This window comes from Danio rerio, chromosome 9 (genome assembly GCF_052040795.2).
Source record: "Danio rerio strain M-AB ecotype USA chromosome 9, GRCz13ab, whole genome shotgun sequence".
NCBI classification, from domain to species: domain Eukaryota; kingdom Metazoa; phylum Chordata; class Actinopteri; order Cypriniformes; family Danionidae; genus Danio; species Danio rerio.
The window spans coordinates 37,063,234-37,089,648 of record NC_141029.1 but is presented as its reverse complement, the minus strand read 5'-3'; the positions used below and the strand labels follow the sequence as shown (position 1 = coordinate 37,089,648).

At 40.2% G+C, this 26,415-nt stretch overlaps 2 protein-coding genes across 7 annotated transcripts in view; both read left to right on the top strand.

Moving 5' to 3' along the window:
• The window catches only part of ncam2b (neural cell adhesion molecule 2b), a 392,880-nt gene that overhangs the window by 357,475 nt on the left and 8,990 nt on the right, over positions 1-26,415 (top strand). For 2 of the 6 annotated variants that reach the window (XM_087265880.1, XM_087265881.2), the window contains exon 16: positions 179-1,349. In XM_087265880.1, the coding sequence (XP_087122006.1) occupies positions 179-294 (116 nt within the window). In that variant the 3' untranslated portion in view covers positions 295-1,349. 6 annotated transcript variants of the gene reach the window in all.
• Positions 4,668-9,234, top strand: LOC141376165 (uncharacterized). The gene is made up of 2 exons (XM_087268158.1): positions 4,668-8,564; positions 8,887-9,234. Exon 1 carries the CDS (start codon positions 5,041-5,043, stop codon positions 5,491-5,493), a length of 453 nt encoding a protein of 150 aa, XP_087124284.1. The 5' UTR covers positions 4,668-5,040; the 3' UTR covers positions 5,494-8,564; positions 8,887-9,234.

Genomic DNA, 26,415 nt, shown 5'->3' with positions numbered 1-26,415 from the left:
CCTGCGGTAAAATGATCTCATTTGCTCTCTTCTAATCATCGTTTTCCATTAACCCAACGCTCTGGTGTTATGAATACACTGCTTTCATTCTGTCCATGTGTAACCATCCTGTGTCCTTTGCTGGCTCCACACACCTACTGTATGTCTTTCCCTCTTCCTCCCCTTCATCTCATTGCAGATCAGTGTTGTGAGCCTCCTCCAGCTGGACGTGGACGTCCCTCCATGCAGCCCATCCATACGGTGACCGTCTTCGGAGCTGCTCTGTCACTGTTGCTGTGCTTGTGTCTGTGTTGACATTGCTACCTTGCCTGGACTGAGCCCAAAAGACAGAGTCAGGGGCTTTTTTTAAGCCCCAAACAGTGGATCACTGACCCTTAAACCCAAAGTATACTTCGGTTTTTATGTCTAAGCTAGAAAAATGGTTCCCAACCCTAGGTTCCCAACAAAGATTTATGAGGGGTCACCCAACTCATACTGATACTGTCGGAAAGCAGTTTGAGGACAAACTAAATTCTTGGTGGTTAATAATTAATCATTAAAAGCATATTCATTACAGCAATTTGACAAACTGTCAAGAATTTAATTATTTAGCAAATTTAGCAAGGCACAGCATCAAGTCATATGTTTTGTTTTATTGTGAAAAAAATGGCAGACGGCAGTGAGAGGTTTTTAACTGTGATGCAACGGAAATATGTATTAATGTATATCTGAAGAAAACTAATCGTCAGAAAACGTTTCCATTTGCAGACTAATAAAATTGTGTTTAATGTAAAGCAGTTATGCAGAAACAGATATATTTCTGAGGTTCTATAGGCGCCACCTACTGTCAGAAAGTGGATTTACATTTTCATTTAGATTGTCTGCAGTTTTTGTTGACCATAGACTGAATCAGGCAAAAAAAAAAAGTAATAGTGAGCTATTATTCACCACTGCAAATACAAAATTTAACATTCTAATAATGTTTGTAATAATAATGATAATAGTAATTCATTTCTTTTCTTTTCGGCTTAGTCCCATTATTGATCTGGGGTCACCACAGCGCAATGAACCGCCAACTTATCCAACATATGTTTTGCGCAGCGCTTACCCTTCTAGCTGCAACTCATCACTGGGAAACACCCATACACTCTCATTCATATACATACACTACGGACAATTTAGCCTACAAATTCACCTATAGCACATGTCTTTGGACTTGGGGAAACTAGAGCACCCAGAGAAAACCCACACGAACACGGGGAGAACATGCAAAACTCCACACAGAAATGCCAACTGAACCAGTCGAGGGTCGAATCAGTGACCTTCTTGCTGTGAAGCAATAGCGCTACCCACTGTGCCACCGCGTTGCCAATAATAATAATAATAAATAATAATAATAATAATAGTAAATATAAAAATAATTTTTAAAATAATAATTTATCCTTATACTGTACATTCTGTTACAATTTACATGAAGAGATGTTTATATGATTGCCATGACAGGAGATTTTATTTTATGATTGTCATGAGGCCATTTTAATTGTGTTATGATTTTTTTTTTCTGATCAGTTTTTCAGGAGAGCAAATTTAATTTGTCATTAAATTGTTTGATAACATTGATAAGATATCTTTATGATAACATGATATCATTTCTTAAGGGTACATTTTTTGGGGGGAAAGGGGTACAAAAATAGAAATGGGATTGGGCCTAAGTCAACGAATCTTTATGTAGTTGTTATTATTAAAAACTTAACAGCTGATTCTCTGCTCTGATTTTTATGGGGTGATTGCATAAAATAGGGTGAATGATAAAAAATTATTCTCCTGGAGCAGAAAAAAAGGTTGGGAACCACAGCTTTTGCATAAGCTTTGAATTACTTCTGCACTAATTAGTCTGCCACAGTGTGGGAACAATGACCTGGGCATTGCTTCATGGTCAGAAAAGAAACAGAAGAAAGCAGTTGCCAAGTCTTTTTTGTTCTGTGGAATTTTGCTAATTCTAAGTTGTCTTGGGGTTCAACCCATGGGAAGCAGACACAATTTCAATGAATGGTATTACCCTCTTGGCACTTTTGGGAACATTTGAGTTTTGATTAGTGCAGGCTTTGTTATAAAGAACTGGCAACCCTGGAAGAGACAGAACAACAAACTAATGAAGATAAATAGACAGACGTCTGTGTTGTCATATGCGAATGGATGTGTGAATGGATGAAAAGTTGATCACAATTCAAAACTGTGACATTTTTAGCTCTTAATTAGCATTTGATAATGTTTTATTGCAGTTTTGGTTATAAACTGATAAACATTGTCTTTGCATGCAGCACAGACTTATTCAAAGTTCTTGTGCACAATAAACAGTTTTAGGATTTGTTCGCTAAAATGGATTGTAGATACCTCATCCAAGGCTCTTTTTCTTTTCCTGTCTTGTAACATTTCCAGTTACTGTTTTCGTGCGAGAAACCGAATTAATCAAGCTGAGTAAACAATTTCAGACCATTTCGCAGACTTGTGTAGATCAATAAAATAGTTATTTGTGGATCACTTCTAAGTCTTGTGGACCACTTCTAAGTACTTCACTGAGTCTAAACAACTGATAAAATACACACAACTAGATTACTGAGAAAAAATTAGCAAAAATTAATCTCAATAAGGGTCAAGCAACACCCCGGGATTAACCTATTACAGGGCATTCATTGAAATACTCATAGGAAAAAGCCTAGAGCGTAAGGGCCCTGGTAATGTTCAAACTAAATTTTTATTCATTCTTCATTTGAGTGCAAAAACAAGCTTAAAAAGGCTGAGGCTGAGCCATACTGTTTTTTAACTCTCCAACATGTCCGTGCTGCAGTAGGCAGGGTTGTAAATGTGTCACCCTACTCGCATGTACTCTTAAACAACAATGGTGGCTGAGAGAGAAGAACATTAGTTCCCCTTTGGTTGGGGAACTCCAGTGCTATAAGTTGATTTGATGTTTTAAATCCACGTATGGGAGGATTCGGTTCAGAAGCCGCTTGTCTAAAAGAGTATTGAATGGGCCAATGAAAGCAATGAATTGGCAGCGTAAACTTGCGCAGGTGTGCTGCATTGCCAATTACCTGAGCATATAAGCACACCTGGCGCCAGCAAACGCCATCCTTTTCGCTTCAGAGACTTTTCTGATCGAGCTTCATGAGGGTTCCTCTTGCTGACTTCAGCCACATCGAGCGAACAAGTGTCTCCCGGTCCAGAGCGAGTCCACGCAGCGGCAGACGGTCGAGCTGGGTTTTCTCCCTTGCCTGGCGTCCCTTTGGGTCTGGTCCTCCAGATCGGTGCGTATTGTTGCAAAACTTCCTAAAAGAGCAACACAGTCGTGCAGCACGTCCTTTTCAGGATGGCGCTCCAACTGTGCGTTTCTGGTTGCGGGGGTTTCCTGGCTCCAGATGATGGGCACGATCACTGCATTACATGTTTGGTGGTCCAGCATGTCAATGTGGTGCTCGAGGGCGGTTCATGTCGTCACTGCGATGCCATGACCATTACGCAGTTGATATTGCGACTAACTTTCGTAAGAGATCGTGCCACCCCAGTCGCCTCCTGCTCTGCAGCGCGCGCTCTGGCAGATCTGAGGGTTCCAGCGAGAGATAATCCACCGCCTAAGGGCTCGCGGACCTCTCGCTCCTCCAAGCGCTCCATCCAAGCTTCAGGTACTGGGAGTGATCCGTCTAACCAGATGGTGACTCTCATGCTCGCTGACACCGGAGATCAGATGTCCTCTGCAGCATCGGAGGGTGGGCTTTCATTGTCCGGACCCGCTCGCCCCCTCTGGGCAAGCGAGCACCGTCAAAACGGATCCTGAAGCAAACATATTGGCCCTGCTTTCTCGGGCTGCTTCGGCCGTCGGGTTAGAGATGGTTCATCCCCCAGCCCCGCGGCCGGACCGACTAGATGGGTGTTAAGTAGAGGACCAGAAGGCGAAGCCTTTGAAGCCTCTCGTCCCCTTCTTCCCGGAAGTGCACAGTAGGCTCACGCTGCGTCCGCCTCCGCCCTCACCACCCTGGATGGTGGAGCTGCCAGATCCCGCCGGTAAAGCACACCATTGCGGTCAATCTCTGTGCGCGTGGCGCCCCTACTTGGCGCGGTCCGGCCCGTCTCCCGTCCAAAGCCTGTAGGTTATCTGCCTCCCTCGGAGCTAGAGCTTACAAGGCTGCGGTCCAGGCAGCTTCCGCCTTGCACGCGATGGCCATCTACCAGCGCTACCAAGCGCAGGCGCTGGCCAAGCTGCACAAGGGTGGATCTAACCCAGGCTTGTCACACGAGCTGCGCACTGCGACCGACTATGCTATCCGGACTACTTAGTCCGCCGCGTGTGTGCTGGGGAAGATGATGTCCACACTTGTGGTCCAGGAACACCACCTCTGGCTAAACCTGGCTGATATGCGCCATGTTGACAAAGTTCGCTTTCTTGACTCGCCCATATCCCAGGCTGGCCTGTTTGGCGACACCGTGAATTCACCCAGGAGTTCAAGGACCTTGAAGGAGCAGTCGGATGCGATGGGCAAACTGATCTATCGGCGGGGCCGTAAGCCCGCTCCATCCCCGGCCAAGCCATCCACCTCCGCTGCTCCTCGCCGAGGGTGCGTCATGGCGTCGAGCACGCCAAAAGCCGGTAGCCCCTCCTGCCCAGGGCACCGCTAAGTCCGGTAAACGGACCGCGAAGCGTCCCTGAGACAGGCCATCCGGAGAAGAGGAGACTTGCTCTTTCCCCGCTGGAGGGAAGGCCCATATTCCAACGGTACTTTTCAGTGCCACCAAAGTTTCAATCAAAGAGCATTTTCTCCCTTCCCCGGATGTGACAGCTCAAGCCCTGCCAGTCTGGGACGCGCTGCCTCTCAGCTCGCAGGGTTTGCATGCTCCGCCAGCGGCTCTCGGGCGCTGCGGGGACGGTCTCCTTCTCCCAGCCCCCAAGCCCCCTCTCTGGAGTCAGGGTGCGGAGCCAGAGCGAATCGCTCTCTTCCAGCTCTTCTGTGGAACCCTCGCGCTCCCCAGATCAGCACACCCGCTTCGTGCTACCTATCTGCGGGTATGTCAGCGATTGCTGCGATGACGTCATTAGCGAGGGCTCTGCCTGCCTGGTTAGCGCGGGCCAGCCCTTCGCGGTGGCTCATACGCACGATCAGACTCGGCTACGAGCTTCAGTTCTCCAAACGGCCTCCCAAGTTCACGGGCGTGTATTTCACCAGGGTCAATCCCCTGTCCGCCCCTGTCTTGCGTGAGGAGATTGCTGCCCTCCTGGAGAAGGGTGCAATCGAGCCGGTACCTCCAGCCGAGATGGAGAGCGGGTTTTACAGCCCGTACTTCATCGTACCCAAAAAGAGCGGTGGGTCACGGCCAATCCTAGATCTGCGCGTTTTGAACCGCTTCAGAATGCTTACGCAGAAGCGCATCCTCCGATGCGTTCGTCCTCAGGATTGGTTTGCAGCCCTAGACCTGAAGGACGCATATTTTCATGTCTCCATTCTTCCGCGCCACCGTTAGTTTCTGCGGTTCGCGTTCGAGGGTCGAGCATGGCAATACAAGGTCCTCCCCTTTGGGCTCTCTCTGTCTCCGCGGGTGTTCACGAAACTCGCGGAGGGTGCCCTAGCGCCCCTTCGGCTTGTGGGCATCCGCATACTCAATTATCTCGACGTTTGGCTGATTTTAGCCCACTCGCAAGAGCAATTGACTGCGCACAGAGACGAGGTGCTCCGGCATCCGCCTATTGGGGTTGCAGGTCAACTGGGAAAAGAGCAAACTCGCCCCGGTGCAGAGGATCTCTTTTCTCGGGATGGAGCTGGACTCGGTCACCATGGTAGTGTGCCTCTCCGGAGAGCGCACTCGCCTGTTGCTGAACTGTCTGAGGGAGCTCGACAGCGAAATAGTGGTCCCACTGAAATACTTTCAAAGGCTCCTGGGGCATATGGCATCCGCTGCTGCTGTCACGCCGCTCGGACTGCTCCATATGAGACCACTTCTGCACTGGCTTCAAGATCGAGTTCCAAGACGCGCATGGCATGCGGGCGCACACCGAGTCTCTGTTACTGCGCTGTGTCGCTGCACCCTCAGCCCCTGGAACGACCCCTCATTCCTGCAGGCCGGTGTGCCTCTGGGACAGGTGTCCAGTTATGTTGTTGTCTCAACAGAGGGCTGGGGAGCCGTGTGTCGCGGGCATGCAGCTGCGGGCCTGTGGGAAGGTGCCCAGCTGCATTGGCATATCAATCGCCTAGAGCTGTTGGCAGTGTTCCTTGCTCCCCACCGTTTTTCTCCAGTGTTGGAGCAGCAACACGTGCTGGTCAGGACGGACAGTACGGCGGCAGCAGCGTAAATCAACCGCATGGGGGGTATGCGCTCATGCATGTCTCAGCTCGCCCACCGTCTGCTCCTCTGGAGTCACCCACGGCTGAAATCGCTGCGCGCCATTCACATCCCAGGTATGCTCAACCATGCAGCCGATGCGCTCTCACGGCAGCAGATCCACTCTGGAGAATGGAGACTCCACCCCGAGTCTGTTCAGCTGATATGGGCGCATTTCGGGGAGGCCCAGATCGATCTGTTTTCCTCCCCCGAGAACGCTCATTGCCAGTTGTTTTATTCCCTGACCGAGGGCACTCTCGGCACGGACGCACTGGCCCACAGCTGGCCTCGGGGCATACGCAAGTATGCGTTTCCCCCAGTGAGCCTGATCGCGCAGTTACTGTGCAAGGTCAGGGAGGACGAGGAGCAGGTTCTGTTAGTTGCGCCCCTCTGGCCCAACCGGACCTGGATATCAGAGCTCTCCCTCCTCGCGACGGCCCTCCCCTGGCAGATCCCTTTGAGAGAGAACCTACTTTCTCAGGGACAAGGCACCATCTGGCACCCTCGCCCCGATCTCTGGAACCTCCACGTGTGGTCCCTAGACGCGAGGAAGACTTAGGTAACCTGCCGTCCGCGGTGGTTGATACCATCACTTAGGCTAGAGCCCCCTTCACGAGGCGCGCATACGCCCTGAAGTGGAGTCTATTTACTGAATAGTGTGTCTCTCGCAGAGAAGACCCCCGATCTTGCCAGATCAGTGTTGTGCTCTCTTTCCTTCAAGAGAAGCTGGATAGCAGGCTGTCACCCTCCACTCTCAAGGTTTACATTGCCGCCACCTCCGCTCACCATGACGCGGTGGCTGGCGGCACCGTGGAAAAGCATAACCTCATCATCCGGTTCCTCAGAGGTGCTAGGCGTATTAATCCAACTCACCCCCCTCTCATGCCCTCTTGGGATCTCGCCCTCGTCCTCACGAGCCTGCAATCAGATCCCTTCGAGCCACTCAATTCAGTATCCTTAAGATTTCTGTCCCTGAAGACAGCTCTGCTGGTCGCGTTGGCCTCCATTAAGAGGGTCGGGGACCTGGAGGCATTTTCGGTCAGTGACTCGTGCCTGGAATTTGGGCCGGATTTTTCTCACGCTATCCTGAGACCCCGCCTGGGTTATGTGCCCAAAGTTCCTACCACTCCCTTTAGAGATCAGGTAGTAACCCTGCAAGTGCTGCCCCCGGAGGAGGCAGACCCAGCCCTTTCCTTACTCTGTCCAGTTTGCGCCCTGCGCATTTACGTGGACCGTACTCAGTACTTTAGATCTTCTGAGCAGCTCTTTGTCTGTTATGGCGGACGGCAGCAGGGAAGTGCCGTGTCCAAACAAAGATTATCCCACTGGATTGTGGAGGCCATTTCATGTGGTTATTTGAGCAGAGGCCAGCCGCGTCCCCCGGTAGTGCGTGCGCACTCCACTCGGAGCGTTGCATCCTCTTGGGCGTGTGCACGCGGCGCCTCTTTAACAGACATTTGTAGAGCTGCGGGCTGGGCGACACCCAACACATTTGCAAGGTTTTACAATCTGCGAGTGGAGCCGGTTTCCCCAAGGGTGTTAGGTAACCCTTGGTGATTGAGGAAACAACTCGGTGGGGTGTTGTAGCACGACTGCGGTGCCTTTTTTTTCCTAACACGGAGAGATGTGCACCTTCCTGTCTGTCAGTAAAGTTCCCCGTTCGGTGAGCCCTGCAGATTCCTCCGAGGCCCCCAGCACTGACTCAGCGGAGGAGTCACTTGCTGGCCCACTACGATAGGTCTGCCCGCTGTTCAGCCCGCGTTTTTGGGTATAGGTGCCGGCTATGTACGATCCCCTCTGGCGATCCCATATGCTTATTTCCATCACGGTTAAAGTCCCCCCCCTGGGTCGACCCGTGCCTTCCCTATCCGCTAAACACTTCTTATGCGCACTCCCCCTCCTTAGGGTTAGTCCATATGTAATTCCATTTTGTCTCCCTATTGGGTGCGGATGGTCTCCGCAGCGTCCTCCCTATCGGGATTGCACGCTTCCCAACGTACTGTCGTATTTCCTAGAATTATCTAGATGCTAGCGACTCCCAAAAAAATATACCTATTCCGTAAAGCTTCTTTTGAAGTGGGGATAAGTTAGGGCCAAGGGCACGTTGGAGGACCGCGCCTTCCATGATTTGGGTACGTCACGCTTGGTAAGGTGCAGTCATTATGGCGATTTCAATGGCTCCCATACGTGCATTTAGAACATCAAATCCACTTATAGTACTGAAGTTCCCCAACCGAAGGGGAACGTTCGAGGTTACAGAAGTAACCCTTCGTTCCCGAGGAGAGGAACGGAAGTGCTATACTCCGTCGCCATAATGACTGTTCCTTAGCTGTTTAAAAGTCTCTTCAATTTAAAAAGGATGGCGTTTGCTGGCGCCAGGTGTGCTTATATGCTCAGTTAATTGGCAATGCAGCACACCTGCGCAAGCTTACGCTGCCAATTCATTGCTTTCATTGGCCCGTTCAATACTCTTTCAGACAAGCGGCTTCTGAACCGAAAATCCCATACGTGGATTTAGAACATCAAATCCACTTATAGCACTTCCGTTCCCCTCCTCGGGGAACGAAGGGTTACTTCTGTAACCTCGAACGTACTCATAAACATCTGGCAAACAACCTTCTCCATGAGAAGCATCAACATGGCAGGTCACATCTTTACATTGTTGTCCATTTGCCACATACTGGCACTGAATGTTTGCAAATTCATAGAAAAGCTGTGGAGAGATGATGTGGGCTTCTTGTCCATTGTAAGACCCCAACTGAGTGTAAAAATCTGTCCACGACCGATCATAAAAGTGCGGACACTTCTATACCAGCTCCTCTTCTCAACTCTTTAATGTATTCATGTTGCTTATGTTGTTGATTTGGATGTGGTCTCCTGCCTTAAAAATCTGGAAATGTTGGCTGGGTTTTGTTCAAAATGACATCATTTCAATTCGTTCTTCAGTTTCATTTTAAGTATACCTGGGCCATTACTGAGGATTATTGCAAGAATTTTTTAACTTTGATGGACTAAAAATATTAATTATATTGTAATGACTGTCAATTAAGTTCCTATATATGGTTCTTCACACAATGAAGGGTAAACAAGAACAAAAACATTTTTATTCCTCATAACTTCTGGACAGAAAAAGGGCAGACATTAAAAAGATCAGTCTGAAATGGGGTATATTTTGAAAAGCTGAGTGTTTGACTATGCTCTTAAAAAACAAAGTATACTTTGGGTTTTCGCCATTGCTCCTTAACAGTGGCTTTATTATATATGCTTGTGAGACCATCTGTCCCGCCTCACTGTCCTGGCCATTCTTCAAGCCAAAAATCGACCAGCTTTTTTGTCCGTAAAGGTCTTGCACATTATTGACAACAAAGAAGGAGAAAAAACTGAGTGGCTAATTTGTTTGCTACCTGTAACAGTCGCAATCAGACCCTTGGCTTTATGTTTAATGACCTCCTTTTTGCTGGTGTTTACAAACACACAGTATAAGCCACCAGCGTGAGGGCTTTTCCATCTTCTGTGCATCCACAGGCTCTTTTGTTTTGCTTTATTATGACTATGGGAAATGTCAGCAGTTGCATCGCTTGAGAGAATGCATTTAATGATGTTGCTGATACGCGCACACAGAGATATACTACGCAGCACTCATTAAATGGAGTCAAGTAGGATTTCAAATTGATATGACTTTTAAACACTGGTATCATAAATCAAACAGGCTGACTTTGTGTTACAGATAATACGAGAAACATAAAACAACGTGAGTCTCTCTCCTAGTGAGTCCAAATATAATGCACATTAATTTTCATTCCCTGAGTACACCTCTGGCAGAGATGTTGCCGTGCCTTTTTATTGTATATTCTCAGTAGTGATGAGAAACAACATTACAGGAATCGTGCACAGTCTGTGAATATGAATATTTGTGTGAAATGTTGCTGCCATGAAGGGGTTGTAGCTCGCGAATGCAGTGAATTAAGCTAAAACAGTCATTTTTACATGTCATCGGTCACGGCACTAATATCAGCTACACTGGTGTTCAAAATATTGGGGCCATTTCTTAAAGACTTTTATTCTACAATTACATTTATTTGATCAATAATACAGTAAATCAGCAATACTAAAATATTATTGCAATTTTATTTTATTGGGCGGTTCATTCTGCTGTGGCGACCCCGGATTGATAGGGGGACTAAGCTGAAAAGAAAATGAATGAATGAATGAATGAATGAATAAATGAATTTATATTATTGTGCAAAGCTAATTATGTATATATTATAAAAAAAAATCTTTTTTTATTATAAAAAATCCTTTTAGTATGATAATTTGTGGCCTAAAACACCTAACAACAACAACAACAACAACTATTGTTACTACTAGTACTATTATACTACTAATAATAATAATAATAATTACTATTTTTATTATTATTACTAATAATATTATGTTAACATGCCTAAGACACATGTATGATAACAACAACAACAATATTATTATTTTAATTATATTTTAATAATAATAATAATAATAATAATAATAATAATTGTAATATTAACAATAATAATTATATATATTGCACGCTTCCCAACGTACTGTCTTATTTCCTAGAATTATCTAGATGCTAGCGACTCCCAAAAAAATATACCTATTCCGTAAAGCTTCTTTTGAAGTGGGGATAAGTTAGGGCCAAGGGCACGTTGGAGGACCGCGCATTCCATGATTTGGGTACGTCACGCTTGGTAAGGTGCAGTCATTATGGCGATTTCAATGGCTCCCATACGTGCATTTAGAACATCAAATCCACTTATAGTACTGGAGTTCCCCAACCGAAGGGGAACGTTCGAGGTTACAGAAGTAACCCTTCGTTCCCGAGGAGAGGAATGGAAGTGCTATACTCCGTCGCCATAATGACTGTTCCTTAACTGTTTAAAAGTCTCTTCAATTTAAAAAGGATGGCGTTTGCTGGCGCCAGGTGTGCTTATATGCTCAGTTAATTGGCAATGCAGCACACCTGCGCAAGCTTACGCTGCCAATTCATTGCTTTCATTGGCCCGTTCAATACTCTTTCAGACAAGCGGCTTCTGAACCGTAAATCCCATACGTAGATTTAGAACATCAAATCCACTTATAGCACTTCCGTTCCCCTCCTCGGGGAACGAAGGGTTACTTCTGTAACCTCGAACGTACTCATAAACATCTGGCAAACATTTTACATGTCATCGGTCACGGCACTAATATCAGCTACACTGGTGTTCAAAATATTGGGGCCATTTCTTAAAGACTTTTATTCTACAATTACATTTATTTGATCAATAATACAGTAAATCAGCAATATTAAAATATTATTGCAATTGTATTGCAATTTTATTGCAATAATTGCAATAATTGCCGTGACCGATGACATGTAAAATGTTTGCCAGATGTTTATGAGTACGTTCGAGGTTACAGAAGTAACCCTTCGTTCCCCGAGGAGGGGAACGGAAGTGCTATAAGTGGATTTGATGTTCTAAATCCACGTATGGGATTTTCGGTATATATATATATCTGTGTGTGTATGTGTGTGTGTGTGTGTATGTATATATATATATATATATATATATATATATATATATATATATATTATTTTAACATGCTTGCAACATGTATGATAGTAACAATAACAACTACAACAATAATATTAATAATAATTATTATTATTATTATCTTTTTTATTATTATTATTGTTATTATTATTATTAACATGCCTAAGAGACATGTATGATAGTAACTACAACTACAACAATATAATTATTATGAGCCTTATTATTTATTATTATAATGTATTATTATTATTATTATGTATTATTATTATTATTGCTGTTGTTGTTGTTGTTGTTGTATTGTATGAAATATTTGTTCAAGTTAATATATTCATAAGATTTTTTTTCAAAAGATTCATTTTGAATACATTGTTTTACAAAACATCTTGTATTGTCACTTTTTTATGATATCTTGTTTTATTGCTGAATCAAAGCTAATATTTTTTTCCGGCATGCCTTGCTTCATTTTCTTGACTGTCTGGATGCCATCCTGCAATTTTGATTGAATGAAGTGATTTTCTGTTGTCAGAAGATTATTTATTTTCTGCTATCTGAGGAGTGCGTTTTGAAGTCCATGAAATGTGAAGTGCATAACTATAGATTGTGCTATTCTGATGCAACATGTTTGAAGAATCTAGTAGAATTCATGTCAAGAATCGTGTAGAAGTCTTATCAAATAAACTAGCTTGCACTGATGCAATAACTACAATCTCTGAACTCTGATTCCTAACAATAATCGTGATTCGTCATTGTGCCAATGAAGTGTTGATGTAGAACACTGCCATATAAACTGGTTTGTGTTCATATACTTTTTTTAGGTGATCAAATAAAGGATTCATATAATCATAATAATCATATTTATTAGGTTTGCTTTATTTTGGGGGTCCCCACAAATATTCTAACGAATTGATTATTTACTTATATATAACATCTTCAACTTCACAATGGTTTGCACTCATTTACAAATTGCAAAACTGTAATTGTTAGTTACTGATATTATAACTAAGTGACTAAAATGATTAAAGAGTGCACAAAATTTGTCCAGTTTAAATTGGAGTTCTGTACATTTAATCAAATCACCACATAATGCAGTGTATGTGAATTTATTATAGTATTTGAAGTCAGCATGTTCATCATATGTGTGAATGAATGGCACAGATTTGTTTTCCCACTGTCTCTCTATATGAAAACCTGAAAACATCTCCATAACTGATTTATTTAACTTGTAACTTTTATTTTGGATTTTAGTCTTCTCTTCCTGTTCCTGTTTTGCTTCCTGTCATGTGTATCTTTGTGCTTGTGTCATGCTTTTGTCAGCCTGATCTCATGAGAAAGTGAAACTATTTTACGTTTTGTCAGTTTAGTGGCTAATTTGTACGAATTTGTAAAAGATGTATCACCCTTGTTGGTAAGATTGTTTATTGTTTCGCCATGTCATGATTGGTAATGGAAGAATAGAAGCTTTTCAAAGCTACAAAACAGCTAAACTAATCTCTTTACAACATGATTAAAATATTTCAAAACAAATAGGCACACCTGGGGTCCGTTCTTCGTACCTCACTTAAATGATCTAAGATGATTTGGCAGTTCCTGAATCTGTTCATCCTAATAACTGATTACTGGCTAATTTGGTTCTTCAAACCAGTTTGCGAATCAGATTAAAATGTCTGGTTGAACGGATCTGAGATCGCTGCATTCATTGTGAAGAAGAGATCTATCGATTCCCGAATTTATGATCATTAATGCAACGATTGGCTGACGGCACAGCAGCGCAACGACATCATCTAATTGATATTCAATTATCCATGTGAGCAAAATTACATCAAATTAGCAGTAAACGGTTTGTTAAATATGATGCGCAAATTACTTTCCACATAAGCTGCAGGCTTTACACTTACATGTGTCAAGAGTATTCATCATGTATTTCATTGCATATCAATGTATTTAGTTTTACATTTAGAGAAGATTTTCTTTATTATAGTAGTCTAGACCTACTCAAGTTTTTTTAAGCAGCGTTAATAATAACTGTAAAAATAAATTTTGCATCAAAAAAGCAGTTTTATATTAGTAAAGGTGTCTGCAACCTTTGGGAAGCATCAATTAATGATTTAAAATGGTTTAAATCACTGGTATATTTGCGGTCAAACCATGCGCAAGACTGCATGAATTATTATCATTTTAAAAAAGTTATTAAAATATAATATTATAGTAATAATATTATAATGTAATATTAAAATATTATAAATAAAATCAAATTATATAAATATTGTGCATGTATGCGTTTGTAAGTAAAAAGTTCATATCAATAAATGTTCTTTTTGAACCACCAGGTGGTAGTCTTTGTACTTTATTTCGGAGTGCAGATTGCATAAGTTTTATTAATATATATATTTTTAACTTTATATATATATATATATATATATATATATATATATATATATATATATATATATATATATATATATATATATATATATTAACTATTTTGCCAAGTGTATGTAACTACTATAAGAAAACAGCATTTGGTACATACTTTTAGTATTATCTTCGCTTGAAATGACCCGATCTTATTCTGTTTATATGAAATGAACCTGCTCCCGACCAGGTTTGAGCTACCAGAACTGTTGCTATGACAACAACTCTTAGATGAGTTTTAAAGAACTAAACTGTCCTGATCGTGTCAAATCGTCAATATCCAAATCCAGCCAATTGAGTAATCCACCTACGAAGAACAGACCCCTGGTGGTCAAAACAGTGTAAAGGCTCATTTATATTTCAAGGACAGGCGTATGCTCTGGCACAGCCTTCGCGCTGTTGTGGACCCCTGCCATGGCTGATGCTGATGTTAACGTGCACGTTTTACAAAATGTGACTACACGTTGCAACAATGCATAGTACAAGCACTGTGATTGGTTGGATTGGTAGCAGTGACTAGATGGAAACTGTTGTTTTGTGTTTATCTTATGATTAATGTTGCATGTTAAAAGGTTCCAGAATCTGAATGAGTAAGTTTAAGCAACTTGTACATTAAGTGCAGCATTCAGAAAAATCAAAACACCCATTAAGAAATCCGAACATAAAAACCCGCTGCCAGCTAGCATTTTGGAATAACAGCAGAGCTGCAATTTTGGAGTTACAGCAGAGCAACACAAACAACATGCAGAAGTATAAATGCACGACTATGTGCAAGGCAGGCGCCGTGGGCCACAGCGATGACTCAACGCAGAAGTATAAATTAGCCTTAAATGAAACAAAAACCTGCATTTGAATTGTACAGTATGTGTGTGTGTGTGTATATATATATATATATATATATATATATATATATATATATATATATATATATATATATATATATATATATGTGTGTGTGTGTGTGTGTGTGTGTGTGTGTGTGTGTGTGTGTGTGTGGTGTGTGTGTGTGTGTGTGTGTATATGTGTGTGTGTGTGTGTGTGTGTGTGTGTGTGTGTGTGTGTATATATATATATATATATATATATATATTTCGAATTTAAAATAAACGTATATCCTATAATGGACTTGGCTTATAATATTAACTGTTAAATGTTTGCATAATACAAATTCCTTTATAAATTTTCAAGTCTTATATATTGTTTGTTCCATTTTATAAATGCCTCACTAAAATGGCAACAAACTAGTAAAGCTTATCCGAGATTAGGTAAACAATAAACATAACAAACGTAGGCTATATGACACTTGGAAGTTGGAACAAAGAAATAAAATTAGTCCTCTGTAACATCGTAACATTTCAGCATTCTAAATAGGCCTAGGTAAACACACTTACCCTTTAAATTGGCCTACACAACAATAAAAAGAAGTCTTAACAATTAAAATTAAAATAAATTCTTAATTATGACGGGTATTTTGGCAATAACAAAATTAAGATAAAGGCTGTGCAAGAATTGTTTCGCCACTTCTCTTCACAATCTGGCCTTAAGGCGACGGTGAAGCTGAATATTAAAAAAATAACCTAATGCCAACATTAGCCTGTATACTCTGTCTACATTATGATTTTTTACGCAGTGTGTGAGCGACTGCCAAAATACCTTGGCAGCTAGAATGGTCGTTGCTTCTGAACTAGTGACTGGCTTGACCACCATCTAAATGTGCTCTTTTTAACTTCTGGTTGGATGGATTTTAATGTTGAAGCAAACGTTTTGATTACTTTCTCGCGCTAATCGAAATGCATCACATGACTATTCATTTACCTATTGCACAAGCAAAGCCAAGCCTGGCCCGACCTGACCCCGTCTAAAATGATAGAAATCAAACCCGAACCCACCCAAACCCGTCTGGTTCCGCTGGGTCCCGTCGGGTTCGGGCAAAGATCTTCAGCTCTAATCACAAGCACTTTGCCAGTTTATCTGGGGGAAATTCATTGACATACTAAATGCACAAAGAAACATTTCCAACAACTATCTGTCAAAATAGTAATAAAACAAATAATAAATTACATTTATGTAGCACTTTTCTGGACACTCAAAGCACTTTACACATTTTTGGGGGAATCTCCTCAACCACCATCTGTGTGCAGCATCCACCTGTATGACGCGCTGACAGCCATACTGCACCAGACCAGTTAGGAGGCCAATTCAGGTACTGACCAGGCACAGCCCTGCTTACCTTCAGTGGGTGACCATCTGAAAGTTGCAAAGAGCTAGCTGCCGACATGTTGAATTTCAATTTAAAACTGTAGACCTGCAAAGAGTATAAAACTTTATTTTTATGCATGTACTTTTGCAAAAAAATTTATTCTTATGTATAGGAATGGGTTTTTTAGCCAACTAGTTTACTCTTAAGGTCTTTGCACACTGAAGTCTGAAATTTTTGCATGCGTTTTTTTCATATTCGTGTCCAAAAAAGCGTCATATATTCAAACCTTGCACACTGAGTCCGAAGTGCTGAACCCAGTTCAAATTTTTTTATGATGTTCGAAAGTTTTGGAGGCAGTGTGTCAATACAGTTCACACAACGTGAGGTTGAATTGATTTTCTAATGTGCAAAAATTACGGACTATTTTTTTTTTACTTTTTTAAAATGTTGGAGGTATCATGCATACCAGATGTTACACATTTGATTTGAAACCATCCAAATAAAGTGTTAACAAGAACTTTGATTATATAAATCCATGTACTGCATGTTGAATAGAACAAATGTGAGTAAAACAGTCAAGGAAAAAATAAGTATTTTGAATAATCACATGTCAGAAAAACAATTTAGCAGATTTACAGTGGCAACTTTTACCAAATGCAATGGAAACATACATTTATAGAAGGTAAGAGGTATGAATATTTTTACAAAGCATCAACTTTTCCTTTTCTTTCTTTAAAAAGGTGAAACAAAAAGTTTCCCTTGTGTTCTGCATTTAGCCATTGTCGGTCAATAAGTTCTGAAGTTCACAGCACAGAATCACAATTAGGATCTCATAATGTTTTGCAGTTGGAATCTGTAGATTTTTATCATTGTGAAAAGGATGAGAGGTTTTAAAACCCTCACGGCATACCTGACCTAATTAAGACGATCTCGAATCAATGGAAGTCAGGTCAATGGAGGCCATTAATCTCGATCATCTCTACGTGCTGCCCTCTCCATTCTCTCATTACACGGCAATAGAACATTGCGTTTCATTTATGGGCATGTCAAAAACCTCAATATTGTTCTCGTTAAAAGAAAGGATCTGAAAATCCAGTCCATTAAGGCCTTTATTTCCTAATGTGGCTTGACTTCTTATAAGATTAGAATGGCTCTTTGTTGACGGTTCCAGCTGGAAAAGATTCTGGCAAATGAAAATGGACCTGTTGTTTTACTGCTGTCCATTACAGCAGATCACCCGCACCATAAATAAGATTTTTTTTTTTCTTCAGCAAGAGAAACAAGTGAAGTCCTTTCTGCTAGCTAGTAGTTCAAAAGCCAGGTGTATAAAGTCATAAATCAGAAGCTATCAATATAATAAGCATAATAAGTGACAGTCAATTCAAAGTACAAGACAAGTAAAGACATTGCAGAGGTGGAGGTCATTTCACAATCCAGCAATAGTTTAGCACACTGTACAAATATCCATTTAAGGTATAGCTTACTTAGAACATCATATCCACTCTCAAGTGGTTTCACTTAGGACACTAGTCATTGACTTTCTACAGAAATAAATACCATGAAAGTCATTAAAATATATTATATTAGTGTTCAATAGAAAAAAGAAACGTAAAAGGTTTAAAACAAGTGAAGGGTGAGGAAATTGTGGGAGAATTGTAATTTTTTGTGAAGTATGTTTTGTCTTTTCTGTTTATTTGCTCTTTTACTTCATTGAAGTTATATATTGTTTTAAACTTCTATAGAAAAAAAGTCAATAAATTTTTTTTTAGAGTGTAAATAAATGGAAAAAACTTGTGAATCACAAAATATTGCTCATTACTGTTAATTAACTTAATATTTTTGCAGTGTGTGTTTTACAATGTCTGTTGTGTTAATGTCCCTGACCTGACTAACAGTCCATGGACAAAACATTTAAAACATCTCTTTTTTTATTTATTTGTTAGGCTTTTTTATTATTATTTCAGTATTTCAAAAGACATAGAAGTTTAGAACATAGTTAGTGTTGCTAAAATATCACAGATCTTAGTCACTATGCTTATAATGACATATTTTATGATGGAGAAATGACTGAATGCACTTTTTATTTATTTTATTTTCATTATTTTTTTTATTTTTCTTCATATTTATTTGTTAGTTATTGTTTTTTATTATCATTAATATTTCGAAAGTCATAGCAGTTTGTCTGAAATGTAACTAATGGCTTTTTTGTTCTTACAAAAATGAGTGAATGCACTTTTTAATTTAAATTTTTAATTAATTGTTTGTTTGTTTACTAAAACAGCTGAAACATCGTTCCTATTTATTTGTTAGTTTTTTGTTGTTTTTTCAGTAATTCGAAAGCAAGTTTTTTATTATTATTATTTAGTATTTCGAAAGTCATAGCAGTTTTTCTAAAATGTTACAGACATTAAATTACATAATTTATCACTTATGCTATGTTATAAAAATAAGTGAATGCACTTTTTATTTATTTTATTTATATATATTTTTTTTTACTTATTTGATTGTTTATTTTTTGTTTATTAAACACTGCTGAAGCTATTTTTTTTATTAGTTTTTTTTATTTTGTTTTGTTTTGTTTTTTCAGTATTTTAAAAGCAACATAGGCTCACAGTGAACACATTCCTGTATACATTTCTGGAGAGCGCAAATTATGTAGCCAGAGCTATGTATGGCTGCATTTCATCTTTAAAATGAGTGCTACGGGGGTGTATGACGCTGCGGATGGCTTCTGTTTCTTTTCCCGCTATACCACTATACTGCTTACCTCCATTTGGACGGCTTTTCCTCTGTTACCAGTTGCCCAGTGGTTCACGGTGTACGTCAGCAGACTTGAGATGCAGAGAGAAGTTGACTGTGACAATGGGATTTGAGTTTGGTAAAGAAAATCAAAAAATAAAATAAACAAGTAAATAACAGGGTGAGAACATTCTGGATTTTCTGGATTGCTTTTGAAAACACTGTCGGTTGGGTTTAGGGAAGGCTTTAGGTGGGTCAGTAAGAGCTTTTGTAAACACTGTCAGTTGAGTTTGGAGAAGGGGCTGGATGGGGGGATTGGTCGGGTGGTATGTCACTCAGTCGGTCAACATTGGTATCTGGTGGATTTACATGAGAACAGCAGGTGCAAATACCATTAGCAAGAGAAATTTGAGATCTGAAAAAGCGTACACAGAGGCCTCGGGTGGATTCAGGAAACAACAACTGCAAAAAAAAAAACATACCTACTGGGACATATTTCGAGCTCTCCAGAAATGTAAACAGGGGTTCGTATCCATAATGAGCCAGGGTTGTACGAAAGTCATAGTAGTTTGTCTAAAAGGTTACAGATTTTAGTCAACCACCCCTTGTAATGGCTTGTTTAAATGTTAGAGAAATGAGAAATGCACCTTTTATTTATTTTATTTTTTTATTTAAAACAGCTAAAACATTTGGTATTTATTTGTCGGGTTTTTTATTCTTCAGTAAGTCATAGCAGTTTGTCTAAAATGTTACAGATTTGAGTCAACTATCCCTGTAATGACATCTTTTCTGTTAGAGAAATGAGTGAATGTACTTTTTAATAAGCTGAAACTAAAAAGGGGAATTAAACAAAACAAGCAGCAATATTTTTTCAGATTCTCAATTTGATGCCACATTAACATTGAAAGATCATAACCAACCAATAAAACGATTAGGATCATTTTAATTCTCCCATGTACACTACAAGTGTCATAGAGGATTCTATTAAAAGTATGGAAAAATGACATCTAATTGGCGTCACTTGACACCCATTTCATTCGTTCTGACCCATCAGTCCAACCTCATGCAGCGCAAAGACATCTTTGCAACTGATAATGACCATCCTGATGGCGGTCGGTCTATTAATCGTTTAACGGCTAGAGGGTCCCTTCTGCTCGTCAAGCATACCGTCTTAATGAGCATCAGAGTCTTTAAACCATCATTATGGAGTCATGCTTGGCTTGTGTCCTCTGTGTAGGTAGTGCAGGGAGGAGGAGCCTTAGAACTCAAGACCTTTTCCATAATGGCCAAAGCTTTAAATTACCTTAGGACTCCAGAAGGAAGCCATTCAGTCTGCAGATAAGAAAACTGTCTCGTTTTATGGAGTGCTCTTTCAGTTTTATGGGTTGATTAGTAAAAAGGACCAAACTGTCACCGGTCAGCTCAATGTATCCACTTAATACAAGTTAGAAAGCTATAAAAGTGGCATTTTCTGATGGGTTAGGTGGATACTTTGGCCATTTAGGAGTCACAGGTAACACAAAAACTGATGTGCTTTTACAGCACATCAAAAGCATTTGGCAAAACGTTTGCTTGGATGTTCGTGGCTTAAGTGCATCATTTCACTGAGATTTGCTTTAATATTAAGAGCATATTTTTTATTATTGAATTGAATTATAGTTTGCACAGTTCTTCCTGTTTGTGTGTGACTTCTTGGTTAAAATTGAATGCATTCAGGCTCCTTTTTATACTTTGCAAATTGATGCATTTTCATTTTTTGAATAGAAAATATGTTTGACACAATATGTCAAACATATTTTCTATTTAAAAAATGAAAATCATGAAAATTGCTTCATGCCTTTTTATCAAGAAGGAACATCAAGTTCTTCTAAAAATTACAAAACTTTGTTGTTGTTGGAATAATACAACATGCTATTAAATAATTTGCAGTAAGACCAGCAGCAGGTTTCATAAATATAAACAAGCCCGTTTGACTGCAGGTCTATTTTTATTTAGGGTTTTATTTGTTAAACCTTAAACCAAGTTATGAGATTTATGAGATGTATATGTTGCAATTACATAATGTAATATTTTGAAAACTAAAAGATAAAAAGCTTTTATATAAGACATAGATTTTATTATTAATATTATCTCTAAAATTAAAAGTAATTTAAAGAAAATGTGTAGTGAATCAAAAGTGAATCAATTTTAAGAATATAGACTTACACTGATCGGCTACTTTATTATGTCTGGCCACTTTATTTTACCTGTACATCAGCTTGTTAATGCAAATTTCTAATCAGCCAATCACAGGGCAGCAACTCAATGCATTTAGGCATGTAGACATGGTCAAGGTGAACTGCTGCAGTTCAAACCGAGTATCAGAATGGGTAGGAAAGGTGATTTAAGTGACTTAGAATATGACATGGTTGTTGGTTGAGTATTTCAGAAACTGCTAATTTCACTCACAACCATCTTTAGGGTTTACAGAAAATGGTCCAAAAAAGAGAAATATCCATTGAGTTGAAGTTCTGTGGGCAAAAATGCCTTGTTGGTGTCAGAATTGGTTTGAGCCGACAGAAAGGCAACAGTAACTCAAATAGCCACTTGTTACAACCAAGGTATGCAGAAGAGCATCTCTGAATGCACAACATGTGGAACAGTGTGGCCACATCAGATTGAAAAATGTTGCCTGGTCTGATGAGTCTCGATTTCTGCTGTGACATTCATGATCAGAATTTGGCATCAACAACATGAAAACATGGATCCATTCTGCCTTGTATCAACAGTTCAGGCTGGTGGTTGTGTGTGTAACGGTGTGAGGGATATTTTCTTGACATACTTTGGGCCCATTAGTCCCAATTTAGGATTGTGTCAATGCCACCGCCTACCTGAGTATTGTTACAGACCATGTCCATCCCTTTATGACCACAGTGTACCCATCTTCTGATGGCTACTTCCAGCAGGATAATGCACCATATTATAAAGCCAAATCATCTCAGACTTGTTTCTTGAACATGACGAGTTCACTGTACTCAAATGGCCTCCACAGTCACTACATCTCAATCCAATAGAGCGCCTTTGGGATGTGTTGGAAAGGGAGATTTGCATCATGGATGTGCAGCCAACAAATCTGCAGCAACTGCGTGATGCTATCATGTCAATATGGACCAAAATCTCTGAGGAATATTTCCAGTACCTTGTTGAATCTGTGCCACGAAGGAATAAGGCAGTTCTGAAGGCAAAAGGGGGTCTAGTACAGTGTACCTAATAAAGTGGCCGGTGAGTGTATATTAATTTATTCTAACATTATATTAAAATGCTGCTTTTTGAGGCTGTGAAGTATCATATGTACATATATTGGGGGAAAATACAAAACAAATCGCATTTTCAAAAATAATTAGTAATAAATTTTAAAAAATGATAAGGAATATAAATGTTTAAATGCTGCCTTGAACAACAAGCAAATCAGCATAAAATATGCTCAATTTAAATGATGAAAAGTGTCTTGTGGATAAACTGGTACAACCTTGTCACTCTGCAGCGGATCCATTTGCCAAACATTTCCTGGGCTGTTAATTATGTAAGGGTGTCATGTCATGCTATATTACTTTAATCCGAAACCTCCCAATAAAAGGTTTACTCTGGTTTAGCCGAATGCTATTTTAGTCCCCTTCCTGTCTCCAAGCTTTCAGCATTTATAGGCGTCGTAAGTGCAGAGGTAAGTATTTGAATGATTAAGCTGAGGTATGTACAGTACTTCAACCTTGAAGAGAGCACATTACCGGGGTCTCAAACATTCCTGCTGCCTGAACTTCACGCTGGATGGAAGTTTTTCCCACGTAAAAGTGTACCCAAACCATAAACCGTAGATCTTTTTAAGCCCTGCTTAGTCATGTATCAGCGTGACACGGCCATTAAGCCCCACACATGATTACAAGCTTCATTAGCCTGTCAATCATCTGCAGAGAGCCCACCCACAGACCTCCCTTCAGTCCGTCCAGACACAATCAATCGAGCTTGAGTTATTGCTTCTCATTGCTGAGTCTCAATCACCGTTCCTACTTAATTAATTGAGTGCGTTGAACTCAGATGCGGATGGATCACGCCCATTTGTGGAACTTCAGGATAAGTGATATTAACGAGATGCTAAATTGAGCTTCTAATGATGCTATAAATCAACAACAAATCAGCTATAGGAGCCGGGGACACATTTCTCAGGGAGAGCAAGGCGCAAGATGGTGAAAAACAGATGCGTCGGCCGATAAGTCACAGTGGAGGTGGTCATGCGCTCCATGCATCAAAAGTAAAACCACACTGGGGTCAGTAAATCTGAGCTCTTTGAGAGGAGCTCGTTCACTCATGTAGAAACTGATATCCAGTTGTGTGGTGACATTTGAAAATGGTTTAAAGATCATGATGCTCCAGCGATCTTCCAAATCTGAAGTTTTGAGGTCATGGATGTGGAATTTATTGAAGTTAAATGAGCTTGTTTTTCATGAATGCAAGAGGTTCATAGATCAAAGTGCACAACATTAGCTGCGTCCCAAATCGCATACTTATGCACTATTCTACGCCATTTTGTAGTATAAATAGTGTAAGTAGTGTGTTCACACTGAAAACTCTTAAAATAATAAGTGCACTTTAATTACCCGGATGATGCACTCATTCAGCCGCTAAAGTGAAGTGTGTAATGATGGACACTTCACGCACTCAACGACCGCAGGTTTGCTTACGTAGCGGAAGGGGCGGAGCTATCGGACGCACATGTTGGATAACTTTATTTATTTTGGATGGAGAAAGCAAAATTCTCCTACGAGAGTGATTATATCGCCTCCCGATGGTGAATGCGGCAATACTCACGGCAGGTATTATTTGATAATTCGGTCGTTTATTTCACTGATTTGGCAACCGTCAAACGTCATCAGGGAAACGGTTTGAATTTCCGTTTAGTAAAAAAACATTAGTGTGCCATTTGGGACAACACTACATACATGTACTATCCTGTTGAGTGTGTAAGTGCATAAGTACATAGTGCATGAGTGCATAGTGTATAGTGTGCCATTTGGGACGCAGCTAAAGTTATCCCGGATTTACTTCCTACACAGATCTGTATTTTGTTTTTTTTTTGCGATAATTTGGGTACCCACAAACAGCAACTAGTTTATCCTAGTAATGGGAGAAATTAAGTTTTTTGAAGCTTTGAATCAATTGAATTGCTTCCTAAAAATGATTCACTGTTTTTGAAATGGGTTAAAGAAGGTTACTGGTTTGACCCCTGGCTGGGTCAGTTGGCTATTCTGTTTGGAGTTTGCATATTCTCCCCGAATTGGTGTGGGTTTTCTTTGGGTGCTCCGGTTTCCCCAGTTCAAAGACATGCATTCATTCATTCATCTTCTTTTTAGCTCAATCCATTTATTAATGAATGACCCGCCAACTTATCCAGCACGTTTTACACAGCAGATGCCATCTCAGGGAAACATCCATACACACTCATTCACACTCATACACTACGGACAATTTAGCCTACCCAATTCACCTGTACCGCATGTCTTTGGACTGTGGGGGAAACCGGAGCACCCCGGGAAACCCACTCGAACACAGGGAGAACATGCAAACTCCACACAGAAATGCCAACTGACCCAGCCGAGGCTCGAACCAGCGACCTTCTTGCTGTGTGGTGACAGCACTAGCTACTGCACCACTGCGCCGCCTGTCAAAGACATGCAGTATAGGTAAATTGAATAAGCTAAATTGGCCGTAGTGTATATGTGTGAATGCAAGTGTGTATGGGTGTTTCCAGTGCTGGGTTGCAGCTGAAAGGGCATCCGCTGCAGAAAACATTGGAGCAAAAGTGAATAAGTTGGCGGTTCATACCTCTGTGGCAACTCCTGATAAAAAAAAGGTACTAAGCCGAATAGAAAATGAATGAAAGTTTTGGAAACTTCACAGGCTGATGACACCTGCTGGTCGAAACTATGTAAATGCAACAAAAACTCAAGCCAAACTGTTTTTACAAACCCATTGCAAATATTGTAATCTTGTAACTGCAATTGGCTCATCATTTAATGCCAATACGTTCTAAATTAAATAAATAATGTACCATGTTTATTTAACTGGAGCAGGGGTGCCCACACTTTTTCAGCAAGCAAGCTACTTATAAAGTGACCAAGTCAAAATGATTAAAAGTACTAAATGACTAAAGGATCTAGCTACAGTATATAGTAATGTACCTTGCATAATTGTATGAACCCAAATTGTTTAAAAAAAGATTTAACCAAATTTAACCAATCTCTTTAATGGCAGTCCTTCTCTGATGACGTCAGTTTGACGGTTTGGGTGAAATATATACTGTAGCCATGCCACTCCAACCATTAGTTTGCTACCAGAGAAAGATGAGAGGAGGAGCACAAAAATAAAACCACATCCACTACCTAGTATTCTGTTTCTTTCTGAAATAACAGTTTGAAGCAACTTCTGTTTTACTCAGACTTTAAGTTTTAAATTTCTGCATAATTTACATTCAGGGCTTGTTATTAGGGGAGTCTGATCTAAATAGGCCAGTATATTGACCATTAGCTGCTTTTATTTGTTTTAATTATATACAGTTGAAGTCAGAAATGTTTGCTCCCCTGAATTATTAGCCCCCCTGTTTATTTTTATCCTCAATAAATATTTAACAGAGAGATTTTTTAAACACATTTATAAACATAATAATTTTAATAACTCATTTCTAATAACTGATTTATTTTATCTTTGGCATGATGACAGTAAAAAATATTTGACTAGATATTTTTCAAGACACTTACAGCCTAAAGTGACATTTAAAGGCTTAATTAGGTTAACTAGGCAGGTTAGGATAATTAGGCAAGTTTTTGTATAACAGTGATTTGTTCTGTAGACTATCGAAAAAATATGCAGCTAAAGGGGGCTAATAATGTTGATCTTAAAATGGGTTTTAAAAATTAAAACTGCTTTTATTTCAGCCGAAATAAAACAAATAATACTCCAGAAGAAAAAATATTATCAGACATACTGTTAAGATTTCCTTGCTCTGTTAAACATCATTTAGGAAATATTTCAAAAAGAAAAAAAAAATTCAAAGGGGGGCTAATAATTCTGACTTCAACTGTAGATGTCTTATAAAAATGGCATGAATCAACACCC